The 20,120-nt window shown below is 40.9% G+C and overlaps 1 protein-coding gene across 1 annotated transcript in view; it reads left to right on the forward strand.

Annotated features, from left to right (window-relative positions):
- Positions 1–20,120, forward strand: part of rbfox3a (RNA binding fox-1 homolog 3a) — a 162,927-nt gene that overhangs the window by 103,627 nt on the left and 39,180 nt on the right. The window contains exon 3 of the mRNA XM_060939027.1: positions 16,054–16,200. Coding sequence (XP_060795010.1) covers positions 16,054–16,200 — 147 coding nt within the window. The remainder of the gene's footprint in view (positions 1–16,053; positions 16,201–20,120) is intronic.

The raw sequence follows: 20,120 nt of genomic DNA on the forward strand, positions 1-20,120 counted from the left end.
AAGTCATAAAAAGAGCAATGCATCATGTAGCATTGCAAACCCAAGCAGTGACATTTAAAGTGATCTGTGGAATTCTGTCTCGTTGGTGTGATATGGTTAACCACAGCTTCATGTTTCTTTAGCTGAAGTAAACATCCTATTAGTACTGCATGCTAATCAACTTAAATATCCCTTACACACACACACACACACACAGACTAGTGACAAAAGAGTTTTGACTGCCTATTCTTCAGAGATTGTCACATGAAAAGTTGTAGTGGGGGAGGGGGGAAATAAAGCATCTCAGTCTAATCCCGTTAAGTGAAGCACCAGTTTCACCCTAATCGGATGTAATCTACCTGCTTGGCAGCTTTCCAATCAGATAGTTTCAATTATGTGGTTGTAGTGGCATTGGGAAGGGTGGAAGTGCTGAGCGGAGCACTTTGAAAGTGATTTGCAGATAACACTGAATGTGTACGTTTGAGAAATCACTGAACAAGAGGAGTGGGACGAAGCCCTGCACCCACCATACACATGCTTACACTCCGTTTATGACACGGAGAATGGGAAGGAGATAAAAGGAAAGGGCTTCTTCTCTCTTCACAGAAGGTTGGGTGGGTATGATCATTTTCACGTGCTGAGATGATACCTTCCATAGACGCTAACAAAAGAAAAATGCCTCTTTAGCACAGGTCTGTTAGAAAACATACATTTGTCGTATTATCCTTGTGAGAACCTGCCAGGGACATAATTATTATGCATTAATGCTATGCCTAGACCTCAATCTAAACCTCACCTTAACTTCAGTTAAAACTGGCAACTATTCAGGCTTCCAAGCGGCACAACAGGGAAGCACTAGCCCTATCAGCCAGTGATTGTTAATTCAGATTCTGATGTTGCCACAGCCATCTGTGGCCGGGAGACCAGGAGAGCAAAACTGGCCTGTGCTCTCAGGGAGGGAGGGGTCGCATACTCTCTCACCCCTGTTAATTACAGCAACATTAGCCAATCATGGGCATCTGTAAGCTCCTGCATACAGAAGTGGGCGGACAGCGCTTTCCTCCATGTGTGTTATGCCACCCCAGATGTTGCATAGGCAGAAGATCAAAAAGATGCAGTTGGCTGGTGTTACATACCTCGGAGGAGGCCAGCGATAGCCTTCTCTCTCCCTGGTTGGTAGCAGTTGTGTGATAGGGGAGAACTGTCTAGTGGATGGGAATTTTCCATGACTAAATTAGGGAGAGAAAAAAAGTAAAGAGGACATTTGGTCCCTCACATATATAAAAACCAGCACCCCAGAACCGGTATAAATGCCAGGATAAGAACTTAAAGGAGAACTGAAGTCATTTTTAAACTTGCTTTATTTCTTAATTAACGTGTTATTCAATAACGTTTTTGGTTTTAGTAACCTTATATCATGACTTGTATTGGCAACTAATTGCAATTAAATATTATACTTATCAGCCTATTTGGTTTTTAGCCGTGTTGAATTTAGTTCGTTTGGTCCACGGCAGGCGTCGCTTATCTGCGTGATCTTCACGAGACTTGTGCGAGACTTCGAAACGTGAAGTGTCAGCCAGGTGTCAGTGTTGCCATTTTGAAACCTGTTTTCCAAACAAAATATTGCACAGAAACGAGTTTAAAGGACGATTACTGCCTACTTTATTCAAACTTTTCTGATTGCTATCAAAACAAACAAAACTTCCAGCTTGATTACATCAGCATTTGAAGGAGGGCACGTGTGTCTTTTGACAATGTTGGCAAATGTTAGTCACTTTGATTTCCGCTGTATGTTTTACTTCCGTCCTACGATGTCTCGCACAGGTCTCAACGAATCTCGTTTACAGCCATTGCTTTGACATATGGACTGATATATTGTATAACATATTTCAAACTTGCTATAGCAGTGAAAAAATAGCTATCAAAAATGTATTCCTATATTTAATAAAACGAGATAAATAGAATTTTGATAATAAAAAATTTACCTTCAGTTCTCCTTTAAGCATGAAGAAAAGTGAGAAATTACTGTCATTTGCTCTCTCTCTCTCGCTCTCTCTCTCTCTCTCTCTTTGTGTGTGTGCAATAGAAGTTTATTGGGATCCTCCCTGTATGTGACTGCATTAATATGGCTGGGTTTACTCAGGTTTAGAGTATGCTTGAGCAGGTGTCAATAGCTAAGGTCACATAAACCAGCCAGTCAATAATAGCTTTGTCAGTCCTCCTATGTACAGAATGTTTTAAAGCGTGCAGATAATGTGTTGGACAGAAGAAGGTAGACCAATAAACCAGACAATTCCTGTCACCCAATAAATCATTTAGCACACTTATAATCCCTGGCAGCAGCATGTGTATAAAATTTTGTTAGACTACGTTCCAGGCTTCAATCGGGGTAATGGGAAATCATAAACCTTTACTGAGGTAATGCACCTACTTAATGCTGATTTGGGGAGCTTTTTATTTATTTTTTTTTCAAAGACCATAAAGTTATCATATTTTGGCATATTTCCGGAGTGGAATCTCCTTTAAAGCATTAGCTCAAGAAAAAGATTCATGTCCATTTCATTGGTAACAGTAATAGATTTTGTGTGCAGTAAGGCCTGGAAGATGCAGCCTCGGTTACAGTGTGTTTGGTGTGTGCTTACTTTCTGTGGAGCAATTTCTCCCCAAACATTAGAGTAAAGAGCTTCAAAGGTATGCAAGGCACCAAACCCTTTGTACCAGCATTTTCTTGTCTCTTTTGGTACGAGACCAAGCAGCCCAAGTTGCCGTCGACAAAAAAGAAGTATTTTTAATTACTTTCCACCTTGGCGGTGGACCGAAGGGAGTGCCGCCCTCAGAAACCGGGCCTCTGAATGAGACAGATGCGGCACACTCTAGTTGCAATATAATTAACATTCAATTAACACAAATTAAAAGCAAATCACACAGATGAACCCCCCATAGATGGCTGCTTAGCAGTGGAAATGAGCTAATTAGATCATAGATATGTGAATTCATGAGTGCTTACCTTTTTACTCCCACTCCTGACTTAATGTCACCTCCTCCAGAGGAGAGCTTGACTCCATTTATGCCTCATGAGGTAGGGAATAGTTCTGAATGAACAACAGAAGATTACATCACAGTGACTTAGCGTGTTGGCTGCACTTGTGTGTTCTCTGGTTCAAGAGTGTATACAAGGTAAATTGAATAGCCAGTTCCTTATCTGAAAGAAATACAAACAAAAAGAAGTTTAACTCCAGCACCTTAATGCACAGCATCATCAGATTATGCACCTTGGTGAATAAGAACTTAAAGGTAGACTACCTTTGAGATTTTTCAAGTGTAGGTCATAAAAAGAATTTTCCCTGACACCCAATTATTTTTGTTTAGTGGACCAAAAGCTACTGAATTCGGATCACAGACTTCCAATTGTATTCATTTTTAAAATAGAACAATTAATGAATTTAGGGCCACGTGACCTTAAATTCTCCGCTATTTTTTCCTGCTTCACCATGACCCTATTCAAGATACTACGTCATGCATCACGTGGTGGGCTTTCCCCATTCACAAAAGGCATTATGAGATACAAATTTGAAACAGGAGAGAAAAATAGAGGATGTGAGTGTGTGAATGAAACATGAAAGACCGACTACATTAACGGAAAGCGAGAAGAAAAGATGTTATGTTTCGAAGGAAAGGAAACGCAGGGCCAAACTAATAAATATCGGTGGTCAGCGAGCACCTCGGTGTGATCAGCTGTTTGTTTAGCGACAGAATGAAGTAACTGTCAGTGCACGGTCAAGGTAAACCTGTAGATGGCAGTAATGCAACATTTGCAAATGCCAGCTGCCGTAAAACCCAAAAGAAGAAGAACATAAACCTGTGCATGCGCACACGGACTTCCTCTGTCTGTTTGACTGCACGAAGTGAGCGATTTCATGCACATTATTTGCTAGAGAATCCCCTCAAATTAAATAACTTCCCAGCCACAGAATGGCCTGATATTTTGTGAGATATTACAGAAATCAACAGATATCACAATGAACAAATTTCAGAGGGAACTAAATTTCAGCGATTTTATGAAATCAAAAGGCCGCATAGCTTTAAAGCATAAAAACCTGATCAGTTGTTTGCCAAAGCCTGAGGTTCATATGTGTGCTTCACACAAACTTGATACTCCCATTCTCAGGATATTTCAGGATGACAACTATAGGGTGTATTGAGCCAAATCTGTGCGTGTGACTTTTTCGACAAGAATGATGGAACACTGAGAAATTTTGTCCTGCAAAAATTACCAGAGCTCAAGCCCATAAAAAACGTATTTATTTCTGGATTATTGAGAACAGCAGGTGAAACTCCAAAATAGTCATCCACCAACTCTGGCTGAACTGCACATCCAGTCAGTGGAAGAGTGGGGTAGAATAGACAGGAACACTCAAGACACTGGTGGCATCCTTACCTGACAGGATTCATGATGTTATTAAGGTGAAGAGAGGCATAACCAAGTATTGGGGAAGAAATGACATTGCAACAATGCAATTTGCGTCTTAATTATTGCAGCAATATAAGAAGAGGTGATGTCACAGAACGATTGCATCCACATTTGGACTCACACACTTCCTCACACCTCATTTGGTGCATGTTTCCATAATATGAACAAATCAAAGGCTTCATCACACAGAGCTCCACTGAGCTGAGAAAGGCATTGGAGGCTCTGTGAGGCCATGCTCAGCTGCTCTGTAATGGGAGAGCCTGCAATAGTGCACCACTCACCTGTTAGACATGATGGATAGCACGAGTCCTGCCGGAGCAGCTGCAGATAAAGCATGTGAATGACCGATGGAACATTTATGATGAATGGTGAAAGAGGGCCCAAGTGAAGGTGCGGCCCTGGGAGAAGGGGCACTAAGGGCTAATTGCGCCTCCTTTTGGCCCATCGATCTGCCAAGCCATGCTTATGTCTCCACTCTGGAGCTGAAGTTGGGAGATCGACCACAGACCCTGTGTGTAAGGGGCAGGGGTACAGGCTGGAGGGTTAGAGTTGTTCTATGTGCTTTATCTTAACAGACCCAGTATCGATGCATAGTATCAATGATGGATAATGCCACACTGGTGGTAAACAATAGCTTTTCTTATATGGCCCTTTTCCACTACCCTTTTCAGCTCACTTCAGCTTGCTTCAGCTCACTTCAGCCCGACACGGCTCGCGTTTCGACTACCAAAAAACAGCACGACTCAGCTCGCTTCAGCCCTGCTTAGCCCCTAAAACTTGCACTGTTTTGGAGTGGGGCTGAAGCGAGCCAAAGCGAGCCGAGTGAGGCTGGGGGCGTGAGCAGACACTCCCCTGTGCACTGATTGGTGAGGAGGAGTGTCCTCACATGCCCACACACGCCCCGCGAGCACGCTGGGATCTGTAAACACCGTAAACCCGGAAGAAGAAGAATTAAGAATTACGAGAATTTCTGAAGCCTTATGTGCCTCGCCTCATCTATACGCTCTTGCCAGTATCTGTTGGCGTTGTCGGTGACAACAAGCCACAGAACCAAGACCAGCAACACTAACGACTCCATGTCCATGTTTATTGTTTACTATCCGGGTCGTGAGACTACCGCTTAAAAGCTCACTGATGTCACTGTTTGCGCTGCTTAACGACATCACGTGACGTCCACCCACTTTCGCTAACTCCACCCAATGTGTCCACCCACTTCCAGCCAGCACGGTTCAGCGCGGTTGTAGTCGAAATGCAACTCCAATAGCCTCACTCAGCTCGACTCAGCACGGCACGGCTCAGCCCGACTCAGCCGCGTTTGTAGTGGAAAAGCGGCAATAGATAGTCAGCAAAGACTAGGGCCATGTTTGGTTTGAGAACATAAACCCATTGTAGCACCCCACCACTCTACATCTAAACCTACGGTCACACTACAGCTCGCGATGCTTTGCGATGGGTTTTGTTGACAATGGATGGCAATATACAAGCGACCTAAAAGTTGTGGTCACAGAGCAAACAAACACTTGACTGTCATGCCTTCGCACGCTTGAGAGGCCATGCTCGCTCACAGGACCCAGTCGTTATGGGAAACACCTGATGATGATTTGAATGCAATCAGCACACACATATAAGGACATAGAAGCTTTGCGAGGTATTATCATGACCATTGTCATGTTTGTTTATAGCCATGTTTATGACTCTGCTTTCAATTTCGTTTGTGTTTTGTTTTTGGAAATATCACACCTGCTAATAAACACTCTTCCTGCATTTAGATATGTCTACCACCACATACCTGACAGAATACTTGCAAAGTCTCTGTATAAAAAAAGTGTCATGATATGCGCATGCTGATTGTGCTCAAATCAGCATCAGGTGTTTCCCATCATGACTGTGTCCCAAGCGCGCGCACCACATGCTCTGAAGGATTCCCAAATGTAAATGCACTTTTTAAGTCTCTGTGAAGGTTAGGCTCTGCTGAGCCGCTGTGTTGATGAGGCTCCCGTGAGCATCTGGGACATGGATTCGAGACAAATAAATCTCAAGAGGCTCAAAGAAGGTTCCCCAAGCTTCATGAAATATTCCCAAACCCATCTGCAAGTATTCACTGCTTAGTTTGCCGACAAAAACATCGCCACCAAATTTCAATGAATGAATTTTTTCACAACGTTTTGGCCACTCATGAGGCGGAGACACAGCAAAAAACAACTCATGAAGCTCAAAGAACAATCACTGTGTATTGAATAATTGGTGGCAATGCTACCAAATTTTCATCGCCGAGTATTCGCAAACCCATCACGAGCTGTAGTGTGACCAGGGCCTAAGATGCTGCAAGCTGACTATGACTAGACTGATGGGGTGATTTTGGGTTCATTATGTGTTAAGGTAGCTACCATGAAGGTTTACCTGCTTTGAGTGCGCTAATACTCATCTCATCTCATTATCTCTAGCCACTTTATCCTTCTACAGGGTCGCAGGCAAGCTGGAGCCTATCCCAGCTGACTACGGGCGAAAGGCAGGGTACACCCTGGACAAGTCGCCAGGTCATCACAGGGCTGACACATAGACACAGACAACCATTCACACTCACACCTACGGTCAGTTTGGAGTCACCAGTTAACCTAACCTGCATGTCTTTGGACTGTGGAGGAAACCGGAGCACCCAGAGGAAACCCACGCGGACACGGGGAGAACATGCAAACTCCACACAGAAAGGCCCTCGCCGGCCACGGGGCTCGAACCCGGACATTCTTGCTGTGAGGCAACAGCGCTAACCACTACACAACCGTGCCGCCCCCAGACAACTTTGTAAAAGAAATCAAATAACAGTTTACTTAAAATTTTGCTACAATACAAATATTTGTGGGGCGGCACGGTGGTGTAGTGGTTAGCGCTGTCGCCTCACAGCAAGAAGATCTGGGTTCGAGCCCCGTAGCCGGCAAGGGCCTTTCTGTGTGGAGTTTGCATGTTCTCCCCGTGTCCGCGTGGGTTTCCTCCGGGTGCTCCGGTTTCCCCCACAGTCCAAAGACATGCAGGTTAGGTTAACTGGTGACTCTAAATTGACCGTAGGTGTGGATGTGAGTGCGAATGGTTGTCTGTGTCTATGTGTCAGCCCTGTGATGACCTGGCGACTTGTCCAGGGTGTACCCCGCCTTTCGCCCGTAGTCAGCTGGGATAGGCTCCAGCTTGCCTGCGACCCTGTAGAATGATAAAGCGGCTAGAGATAATGAGATGAGACAAATATTTGTCCTTTAAGATTGAAGTTAAGCACAAAAAAAAATTCCCAAATACCACAGATTAGACCTCCTTAAAATAAATAAACGGTACCCCTTTCAGGGGTGGCACGGCAGTGTAGTGGTTAACACTGTTGCCTCACAGCAAGAAGGTTCTGGGTTTGAGCCCAGTGGCTGACGGGGACCTTTCTGTGTGGAGTTTGCATGTTCTCCTTGTGTCTGCATGGGTTTCCTCCAGGTTCTCCGGTTTCCCCCACAGTCCAAAGACATGCAGGTTAGGCTAATTGGTGGCTCTAAAATGATTGTAGGTGTGAATGTGAGTGTGAATGGTTGTTTGTCTCTATGTGTCAGCCCTGCGATGACCTGGCGACTTGTCCAGGGTGTACCCCGCCTCTCGCCTAAAGTCAGTTGGGATAGGCTCCAGCTTGGCTGTGACCCTGTAGAATATACGCAGCTACAGATAATAGATGGATGGATACCTCTTTCAATAAACCAATTATTTACACCAATTATCAAAGAAATTACTTCATCAAACAAATGTACCTCTCAATGGGCTTTTCACAAAAATATGTTACAAAATACTCTAAGGTAGCTCTCAATCCTTAAATGTCCTTAAATGCCCAAAAACATAAATTCTATTCACAGTATCTGTTCACACTATTTCCATCATACTTAATAGCTCGATAAAGTAGAGGAACAGGGAAAAAAAAGTTGCAGGCCTGGATGATGCTCAGGTGGGGTGCGGCCAACAGAAATCCTCTCCTATCACAAAGAAAAGGCACAGCAGTTTCACAGTTCAGCTGGAGAAATCCTCTGCTCCACATAACCGAAGCCCAGCCAGTCAAACTCAAGTTTAGCTGGAGAATCCTCGGTGGACTTCAAAGAAGAAAACCTTGCAACAGTAGTGATGAACTCTTCATCAGAAAGTGCACTCAGTCCTTCTCAGTCAGGCGTGCTCTCCTCTGGCCTGCAGTTCACTTCAGCTTACTGTTACACAAACAACCACACACTGACATTCACCCCAATAAGCAAAGTTCATGAGTAAATGTGTAGTAACGTTTTTAACTAGGGTTCCTTCTAGTTACTGATTATGTACTCAGATAACAATACGAGCGCTCTTCCCTTGCTATCTTAATTGCTGACTTGTGATGTCTTCACCCCCATTCTGCTTCCACCCTCATCCCAAACAACACAGGTGAATCAAACTGACCACCTTCTTGACCAACAAAACAACAGAACAGAACTACATGAATCTTCTCAATGTGATCTTTCAACTATTTAACCCCAAATCAGATCTGGATACGTTTCTCTTTCTTTCTTTATATCTAAAATGTTTGTATCTTTATAACACATTATGAAAACAACCTTACTTTCACTTTCATTTCTTATTTTATATTTTTCCTATCTTATAATATATTCAATGAGAACGCTTCCTGCTGCGCATGCGCAGAAGCATTTCTTTATTCACCGGGAAAGAGAAAGACACGTTGAACACCCAAAAGGCTACCAAAACTTCATTAGATATTCTTCATGCATATTTACAAGAGAAAAACATACCAACGGACATTGAAAAACTGGAAAAAAAGAGTGTGTATGTATAATAATAATAATAATAATAATAATAATAATGGCTTTTTCCATGGTATATTAAATGTATTCCATTCAGCTAGCATGATATTGAACTTATCTTGGAATCATTCAATATCATGCTCGCTGAATGGAATATATCTGATATACAGTACCACTCAATGCCATCGAACATTATTTAAATATCATTCAAACCACCTGAGCTGTCTGACACACATCTTTGCCAGATGGTTTAGAAATGTAAGTACAGTCAACCCCTCAGAATACTGTATATTATGGCCATAATTTATCCTTTAATAATTATCTGTAACCGCTTATCCTGTGCAGGGTTGTTGGCAAGCTGGAGCCTATCCCAGCTGATTATGGGCGAGAGGCGGGGTACACCCTGGACAAGTCGCCAGGTCATCACAGGGCTGACATGTAGAGACAAACAACGATTCACACTCACGTTCACACCTACAGTCAATTTAGAGCCACCAATCTTTCCTGCTTTTATATTTGTATATGTAAATGCTTAATTTATTTTAATTTATCGAGAAGTTCTCTATTTCTTTTCTCTGTTTATCTGTAATGATGCTGCTGGAATCTTAATTTGCCTGAGGGAACCCTCCCAAAGGGATCAATAAAGTTTTATCTAATCTAATCTAATCTAACCTGCATGTCTTTGGACTGTGGGGGAAACCGGAGCACCCGGAGGAAACTCACACAGACATGAGGAGAACATGCAAACTCCACACAGAAAGGCCTGTCAGCCACTGGCCTCAAATCCAGAACCTTCTTCCTGTGAGGCGACAGTGCTAACCACTACACCACCATGCCACCCGGCCATAATTCACTGAAGGTTTAATAAATTTGATAACATCCACAAAAGCTGTGCTCACATGATGTAACTGATTTAAAAACTATGGAGGCCTACAGCTTCTAAATGTGTAAACACTAGGAAAAACCCTTTATTTGTGACAGCAATTTTTTTGTCCAATCAAGATACAAGATTCAGGAAACGACCAGTTGTAAAGAAGATCTCAGAACACAGACTCACCAATCAATCAATCAATCAATCAATCAATCAATCAATCAATCAATCAATCAATCAATTTCACCTTCTGTAAATCTGTATTGTAAAAAAAAGTGTTATGAACATAAAATCCCAATTGAACTGTAGTTTAAAGGGGAACAGAGGGCAATATATAGAGTAAATATAACAATAAAACACACATTAACAAACCTTATTCAAGACTTACAAAAGTTTTTTGTTCTAAGGTTGGAAAGTTATAGTGTTTTGAGAGTAGCTCAAGCAAACTATTTCCGCAGTTTGAACAGCCCGCCATAATATTAATTTTAACCAATCAGAATGCACGTTCATTTTCTCTGCGTAACACTCATGACGTATGTATGTGCCCAGTTGTGTTGGCTCATTGAGGTTGGGAATAGCACGTGTGAAATACCTGTTTCTGCCTCTTGCGACGATTTCGCAAGTCCACGGGTGGCGCCTATCTCATTGCAGCAAATAAATTCTGCTGGACTCGTGAGCAACTCCACGTTACATTTTCCGCACGAGCACCACGCCGTGTCACCTGCACGCAGACGCTCTGCCCCACGCTCGCCATGCCCATGGTCGGCATCAGTCTCATCCTCACCGTCATCCGAGCTTTCTTCTCTTATTTCATCACCGGAGTCGACAGTACCTCTCCTAGGTTCAAACCGGTACCCTTCTAAACCATAGCCTGCTTGCAGTGTGTCTTGCAGGATCTCTTCGTATGATTCGACAGAGCTGTCGCTTTCACTTGATGCGCCCGACGCCATGATTACACGCTTATCTCCTCTATTTCGGAGAGTTCCGCTAGTGCAGTGGGTAGTGCTGACGTCACGGTCTTTTAAAAATGGCGACTCTTGTGCGGTTTAGCATATAAAGTATTATATTTACAATTACCAAGATATTTCGTTGTTTTCTAGTACATAAATTTGATAGAATACTTAAGAATACGTTACTTTGTCACATCAGCAACCGTATATATTATGTTTTGTACCCCTTTAATCAAATTTCTTAGAGCAACCTTTTTACCATTGACCAGAAAAACATATTAATCCTTTCACCGCTCCAAAAACTTTCCACTAAATGCGAATACCATTAGTGTTGAATATACACTGAACTGCATTATGATTTACTGAAACAAGCTGACATTTTCAGACTACAGGAAAAGTAAACCGCCCTACATGAACTTTTGAATGTTTGCTGTCTGCATTGTTTAAGTGCAGAGGTGGACAAAGTACCCAACTTCATTAGTTAAGTCAAAGTACAGATCCCACTGGTCACATATTACTCCAATACAAGTGAAAGTTGTCCAGTCAAATTTTTACTCAAGTTAAAGTACTGAAGTACTTGCTTTTAAAAATACTTAAGTATTAAAAGTACATTTTCTGTCAATGCATTGTTGTATTATTGACACAACCCTTACAAAATCTAATGCCTCTGAAGCAACCTACTGGATTTACTGACTAGTTTGTAGAATCTGTAGAATAAACACCTTTAATCACCGATAAACACAGATTTCTACATTCTGTTTATTTGGCAAGATTATGCTGAAACATGTTTCTGAAAGGACTTCAGATAAGGTAACGTTATTCATGTTAGCATAACTCCATTTTTACATGCTATCTAACAGTGTCCAAGTTAACTAGCTATGTGTTATCGTTAGCTGTGGACAAGGCTACGGCAACTTGACGGGCAAATCCATAGAAAGTCATTTGACTAACCAGACTGCATCGCTATCACAATGTTACCGCTAGCTCTAAAGCGCAGACAACTTCATTATAAGCTTTCTCTTGGAATAAACGTTTACATACCTCAATATCCTTCTGCAGGTTGGATGGCGAGTTTTCATAGGCCGTGATATGGTTCATTTTAGGCAACCAAAGCAAACAATTAAAACAAAACGAATCTTTAATCCTTTCAGAAAACTGAAACATGGGTTCTAGGTATAGCCATGAGTGTGTGCATTCCCCAGAAGAACTGCCTTCTTTCATTCTGCCATCAACTGATCATGTTCAAATAACACTGCTGAGAAATCACTGAACTTGATTTTATAGAGTTTATGGACGTGATGTGACCCTAGTGATTAACTGATAGTTTGGGGGGGGTTCCGCAGGTGACACTGAGAAAGCCAATCACGTTTTAGAAAAGAAAAGAAAAAAAATACCACTTTCGAAGCTGCTTCATCGTAACAAGTAACGAGAACCTTGATAGAAATGTAGTGGAGTGAAAAGTACGATATTTGTCTTTCAAATGTAGTGAAGTTAAAGTCCTAAAATAAATAATACTCAAGTAAAGTACAGATACTCAAAAAGCATACTCAAGTAAATGTACTTCGTTTCTGTCCACCTCTGCTTAAGTGTAAAGATTATGAATGTTCATTTTTAACATCCCAACATGGCATGCTTTTGAGCATTACCATGAATTTGACACCACTTGAGAGTGTTATATACCGTACATGTATTTCCAGGTGAGCCTGAGCTGCTGTGAGTGCAGTGGAGCAGCAGTCACTGTCTGGACAAGGCTGCGTGATTCTCCACTGAGTATGTGATGTGTTTAACCTGCAGAACCTCAATCAGCCATGCTGGAGTCTCGAGTTGGAGTCCAGCCCAGGCTTATTCCAGAGAGACAGGGAAAGAGAAAGCACCAGGAAGGTCAGACAGGGTAGCAGCTTTCTGACCATGGAGACCTCGGTGCAGGACTGTGAATGGTGGTGAATGAACTGGAAGGAGATTTTAGAAAGCGTTTCCTTCTGCTATCAAAGCAGAGTGCATTTACCATCCCCTTCTCAACCCCAAAGGCAAGAAAATTCCTTTTGTGCTGCATCTGAGATCCTTGTTATGGCTAATGCTTAAATCGATGATAAAGCTGCAATCTCTATGAGTGATTGTTGTAGTATTGTAATCCACCTTTTCACATTAATGCAGGCTGAAGCAACTTCAAACTCATATTATACACTCTTTTGCGGGGGTGAGAAGTTCAAGGGTTCTTTAGGGTTTATTGGATAATGTAGGCTTTTTAGCTTCCTAATAAGGATTCTACATGAAACCTTTTCTGTTAAGATAACAAAGTGTTGTAGGGTTGTACACAGAACATTTAAGCGTTCCCGCAGAGAGATAACCGAAAAACCATTAAGGGTTGTAAATATACTAAGAGTGTATATAAACATTTTTAACAGTGCTGTTTAAAAATTTTATTTTAATGTTCCACTGTGTTAATGATATCTTTAATGAGGAAAACGATTGATTTTGAACAAAGAGAAAAATCCTAATAAATAAAAAAACTAAACGTGAGAGGTACAGATCCTGCAATAAAGACGCACAGTGTCTCAGCTGTAATAATAATTTCTTTTTGCAAGTTCAGCTTTAAAATTTCATTTCAGCTATTATTGTACTCTGTCATTTTCACCTTTTCTCTTGGTCAGGAGTGAAAGAAAGGAATGCCTTGCAGCTCAAAGTCTTTTATATTTCAGTTAGCATTATGTTATTAGCTGTCTTCATTGCATTTACCCCTCTTTGCTATTTTTTTAATCCAAATCATAGAGGGGAAAAAAATGTCGTGATGGATATTTCATTACATCTTCATTATGTAGCTTGTGACTCACATACATCCTTGTCTGCCTTTGTGTTCAAGGCCAGCGGGTGGTGTGTGTGTGTGTGTGTGTGTGTGTGTGTGTGTGTGTGTGTGTGTGTGTGTGTGTGTGTGTGTACACTGAAATGCAGACTGAAGAACCTTATCAAAAAGCACTTAACGAATACATTCATGCATTTGATTTTTAAATGGAAAAGAAAGAAACAAAATAGTCATTTTTTCCACTTGTGTATCAGCAACCACTCCTGTTTTTGGCAGTCGGCTTCTTCAGACTCTGACAAATCGGATTTGTGGAAATCTGCTTCAACAGCATGAGTATATGTTTACCACAAATCATTTTGTTTAATGTGTCTGACAAATGCTGTAAATGTAAATGCAACTGTAAATAAAGGCAAATCAGATGTATATATTTAAATTCGTCTAAACATCTGAAATTAGATAACATCAGAACATCAACAAGGTATTACCCACTGCCATTGTTGTTGGGTTTTTTTGGTTTTTTCTATCAAAGATAAGTTCATCTTTGCACTGCCTGTCAAAATCACAGTATGAGGCCTCTCTGTGTGCTACGCATAGGGTCTGACTCCCGACTGTGGCCCTTAGTTCATGCAGTACTGAAGCTGCTGACTGATCTCTGCTTTAGATGTCAGGTGCTTGTGTTGAGTCCCTGTGGCATCTCAACATACTTCAACTGACCCTGCAGTTCTGTATATAATATGATAGTTGCTGCCACACATGCACACAAGTTCTGTTTGTTCCTGCTCTCTGTGTCTGCGTATACACAGCGAATATATGCTAATCTTTTACTTTATATAAATATTTCATACTATTGTATTTCCCTCTGGATTTTTCTTTCTGTCTCTATATTTCCTTCTGAATGTTTTATTATAACATTACCCTTTCCCTCACTCCCCCCACCCCTCACTCCTGACCCTACCCATTTCCCTCTCTCTGTCTGAAGAACTATGCATCTTGCCGACCACGGCCAGGCCAAATGTAGCTGCCTTCAGCACTTCTCTCTCATTGATCTTGCTAATCCTGGGGATGTTTAGCTGACATCATCTTTTCATCTGCTCTACCCATGTTATTCTAATTCATTATGCACATGAAGGGATGCTGCTTGTCTTCTCTGCTCAACATGCTTTTTCCTCCACTGAGCATGTCTGCACACAACAGGCCCAAAACAAGATAAGTCTGAAATTAATGACCATTCAGAAGATCAGTGCCTTCATATGCTGCTTTCATCTGTCAGATGTTAAATTGCGCTTACTGTAGCTTGCTCATCAATTTGCTCTGTGACAGTTATGACTGCGTCTCAAATGTGTTGGCTAAGATAATGTTTTACCTTTGTTTAATTTGAAATCAAAACAGCACTCTTTAAAGTCTGTGGTGGTTTTTTTTTTTGCCTTGTTCGTTGTAGTCACTGTTGCCTCAGGCTCGCTCTGGGTCTTCAGGCCATACATTACCATGTACCAAATGACTCTATCTATAAAAGTGCAGCACAAACAGAATCCAGTGGAATAATGTCACATCAGACAACAAAAGCCCCAGATGACACATTTATACATGCATACATGCTGTGATACATACTGTGACATTTGTTCGATATCTACCTAGAGGGAGGGAGAGAGAGAGGGAGGGAGGGAGGGAGGGAGGGAGGGAGGGAGGGGACAGGGATGGAGTGCTGGAGCCAGGTAGGTGAGAACTTAGATGAATGTGTGTCACACTCAGCCGTCCATCCTAGAGCACTATGCTGGCTTTTTTTTTTCTCTCTATGATAGACAGATGAGCATACCAACTTTGAGCCTGATGGCTCCCGCCAGCACCCCCCTTTGCTTTCTTGTCCCCTCAGGTCTTCATAGGCTGCCGCTCAGTAAATGAATCCTCTGGTCTCAACATGTCAGAGGTATTTTCTTTTAAATCTGTATCCACATTTCGTGACAGCTTCTTTAATCTTCAGTGCCACATACAAATGTTGGCCAGGAAGAGGGAATTTGTAATGCGCCACTGGTGCTCCTTGATCTCTGTCACTCCTCGGGTAAATTCTTATCTTCTCCTCTTACCTCCTTCACTTGGCCTGGAATAAAAGAAACCAAAGGCCACTTGTCTCAGCACTTTTTTTTTTAATCTCAGGTGTATATAATTAAGATTGTTGTGTTTGTCTCCAGCAGGCAGATGAGGTGGCGCAGACAGAGGGCTCCCAGCAGCTCCAGCTCCAGCCATCAGACTCTTCGGAGAAGCAGCAGCCCAAGCGGTTACACGTCTCCAACATTCCATTCCGATTCCGTGACCCGGATCTCCGGCAAATGTTCGGGGTGAGTATCTCTGCCCAGCCATACACTTGTGATGTGTTTCATGAATTGCAAAGACCATTTAGTGCATAAAAAATATTTCTGAGAATCAGCAACAACTGGAAAACTTACAATGTACATTTTACAAATTTGAGCTCTGTGGTTAAATACATGATAGTGGTGTAGTGTTTTTTCCCCCTTTTTGCATTTATTCCCTTGAACTTTACATTACAGCCTTAACCCATGTGTGAGATAGATCATACAATCATAGAACTAGCCAGATTAAGTTCCTCCCCTGTTGAAAGGGAAGACTTGAACCCACACCAGGAGGATCTGAAGAATAACAAACTGTATGTGAACACGGCATTCATTCTCCTGTCGTACTCAAGCAGGCAATGTTCATTCAGTGTTCACTCTGTTTGAGCAGCCCAACACTTAAAGCACTTATTGAGCTACTTATATACAGCATATCAAACACAGATTACTTTTGAATATAATGCACATTTTTATCATCTGGGAAAACATCAACGATTTACGACACTCATTAAATAAATGCCTGCAGCTAGGATAGTTTCTCTGGTGCCACTGTACAGACAGAGCTGTCAGTGATCTATAAACAGAAATATTTAATACCTTTGTTCATTCTAATCATTTTGCTGTCAATAAAATACTGCTAGTAAGGCAGAACAACTTCGACATTTTGACAAGGATAGGCTTCAATTATCCCATCTAAAAATAATCAGGTCAGCCATCCGAATATTCCCCCCAGACCAATGTACTTCACTTTTGAGTTCGCTGTAAAAGTTATCCTTCACATCAGTGATATAGATTGTCCTTGGGTTAATATTGAGAAAACTATGACTAGAGCAGATAACTGGAATATAAATATTTACAGGAATTTTAAAAACCATATAATCAAGACCATTCTCCTATAGTAACTGTGGATATCTGACTGAATCTGCAAATAACCTGAAATGTGTGCTTTTGCATGTATTTTGTACAACCACAGGGCATTGCTTTAGAGCACAGTAAACTGGCAAACTAGCTGGGAAAGTAAGGCTGCGTATCATCTCGAAAATTACTGCTTTAAGATGGAACATAAAACAGGCACATAAAATGGATATAGTTATATTAATACATTACCTTCTCTTACTGAAGGTGTGTGGCATTGAACAGTACATGATAGATACCTCATAAGTTACTAAGCTAACTGGCAAATTAAAGCCACAGTACAGCCAGTAAAACCTGCTGGTTTTCATCAGAACAGAAAATCTATTTCTTTTCCAAGGTTTCATACCAAATATAAAGAGAGTACGTAACAAAGTTATCAAATCCGGCAAAGAATTCAAAGAACTTCTCCATTTGGAAAATATCCTGCACAGTGGCCAACAGTAATCAAATATACCATGCGCTGAGAGGCTCTGGTTGAAATTATGGATTCTTTTAGATGACTGGCACAGTACTATTTTGTAAAGGGCGCAGCACCAAAGAAAATAGCACTATGCCAGTCACCGAAGAGAATCCACAATTACCGGTGCCTCTCAGTGCATGGTATATTTTATTTTTATTCGATCCACATTCACTGAAAATGAGCAATCACACGCTCTGATTGGCTACTCTACTACTAGGATATCAGCTCATATACCATGAGTAGAGAAAAACAAAATGGCAGCGCACATCAAGTCAGATATATCACTTTGTTATCAAGTATTTAAAAGAAACATAAAGAGCTAAAAGAAGATAGTCGTCGTTCCCCCCCCCAACCACCCCCCAATATCTCTTGCTTCACACTCCAGCCCAGTCGGTGGTAGTAATGCATCTTTAAGTTGGTTTGCCAATCGCCAAAAAAAAAAAGAAGAAGAAAATGGCGGCTCGTGTTACTGAACCAACTGAGAACGAAATAAAAACTCTGCTCGAAAACAAAACCCCCGAAAATACAAAAAAAGCAACAAAATATGGAATAAAAGTATTTGATGGTAAGAACATATTTTTTATTTTTCAAGAATTATTATTATCACATTTTTCACAAATTGCTACTGTTATTTCGCCGGTTTGTTTACAGTCTAAGTGGAAATTATTTTGTCGGGTGTTTTGTATGAAGTTTTTATTTATTGAATTTACAAAAAAATAAAAATGTTCTGTTTCTCAAAATCCAGGGAATGTGGATAGAATAAAACAGTTATTCCATTCACTCTCGTCGTACATGGCTTATAGCTGACTCAGCGCCACATGCCTCCTCGGCTATCAGCTCATGTACAACTCGATTTCATGGAATAACTGTTAAATATCCCTCATCAACAAAATTCCAAGCTAAAAGTGTTAACTACAAAGAATTAGAAATAAATCTGAAAAAAATTAGAGGTCTATCTCACCGTCTTTGTTCCTCTCCACTATGCAAGTGTCAAAATATCCAAATTGAAAAAGACTTTCCAAAGTTCCAAACTGTACCTGAGCACAAAAATCTAGAAAATCCAAATGGCAAAACATTCCAACAAACCAGAACATATTTACACATAGAAATTCTCACAAAGCCATAGCTGTGACTCAAGTGAGTCATATAGCTTGAAAATGTGATGTCAGTTCATGGTATATCCAGGATATACCATGACTGACTCACACCACATCCATTTTTTTATTTTATTTTTGATGTCACGAGATACATTGCTTAATCAATGATGGAACCATTTTATGTCACATGAGCCATCCTTGGCCAATCCCTGCACAGGACCTTTTTGATCAGGGATATAATTAACAGTTATTCCATGAAACTGAGTCATACATGAGCTGATAGCTATAAGCCATGTACAACGAGATTGAATGGAATAACTGTTTTATTCTATCCACATTCACTGGATTTTGAGAAACAAGGCATTTCTATTTTTTTTTTCAAATTCGATAAATAAAAAGCTTATACAAAACGTCTGACAAAATAATTTTGCTTAGATTGTAAACAAACCGGTGAAATGACAGTAGTAATTTGTGAAAAACGCTATAATAATTATTGAAAAATAAAAAAATATACGTTTTACCATCAAATACTTTTATTCCATATTTTGTTGCTTTTCTTTTTGTATTTTTGGGAGTTTTGTTTTTGACTAGAGTTTTTATTTCGTCCTCGGTTGGTTCAGAAACACACTCTGCCATTTTGTTTTTCTCTACTCATGGTATATGAGCTGATATCCTAGTAGTAGAGTAGCCAATCAGAGTGCACAATTGCTCATATCCAGTGAATGTGGATAGAATAATACAATATAGCCAGTATGGACATTTAAAAATACACATAATAAATCACTTGCAGAAAGGTATAGATGTTTATGGACATGATAGAAGGTTGTGTTGTACCATATGCGTGTGAGACAGTCAACATAGTCTATGCATGCATGTCTTACAGTTTTATAGAACCCTTTGAATGAATATGCTTTTTTAATACTCATATGTGTCTCTCTAAGACAGAGAAAGATATAGTTTGACTTTAAATTACTAGCATTCAGCTCCTGCGTACTGGCAGCTTGTTACTGGAAACTACAAACATGACTGGGAGGATACAAAAAAGCATATTGCTGTTAGTCTTAGCTTGTTAAGAGTTGGAGCTAGTGTTTACTTAAGGCAAAGTATAAGCGACAGTAGCATTTTTAATCTGATGAAGCGCTGTGGATTCACAGTGAGTGCTGAGCTTGGAGAACATCTGTTCCCTCTTTGTTCTCTCTTAGAGAGATGGTCTTCTTCACTTCTCTTCTCTTCTCCTCTGCCCAGTATTGATGTGAGGAGCAGGGTCTCCTCCAGCGGAGACTTTTCAGTGTACTTAAAAAGTGAGAGTTGGATTCTCATTAGCTGCTTGTTTGCTGACAGCTCCTGTGTGTGTGTAAGAGCTGTTGCAACACTTGCTGTGAAATCTTGCAAGGACCCAAGGGCACAATTATTGCATGTCATCGATAGACTAGTGG

This window comes from Neoarius graeffei, chromosome 14 (genome assembly GCF_027579695.1).
Source record: "Neoarius graeffei isolate fNeoGra1 chromosome 14, fNeoGra1.pri, whole genome shotgun sequence".
Lineage (NCBI taxonomy): Eukaryota > Metazoa > Chordata > Actinopteri > Siluriformes > Ariidae > Neoarius > Neoarius graeffei.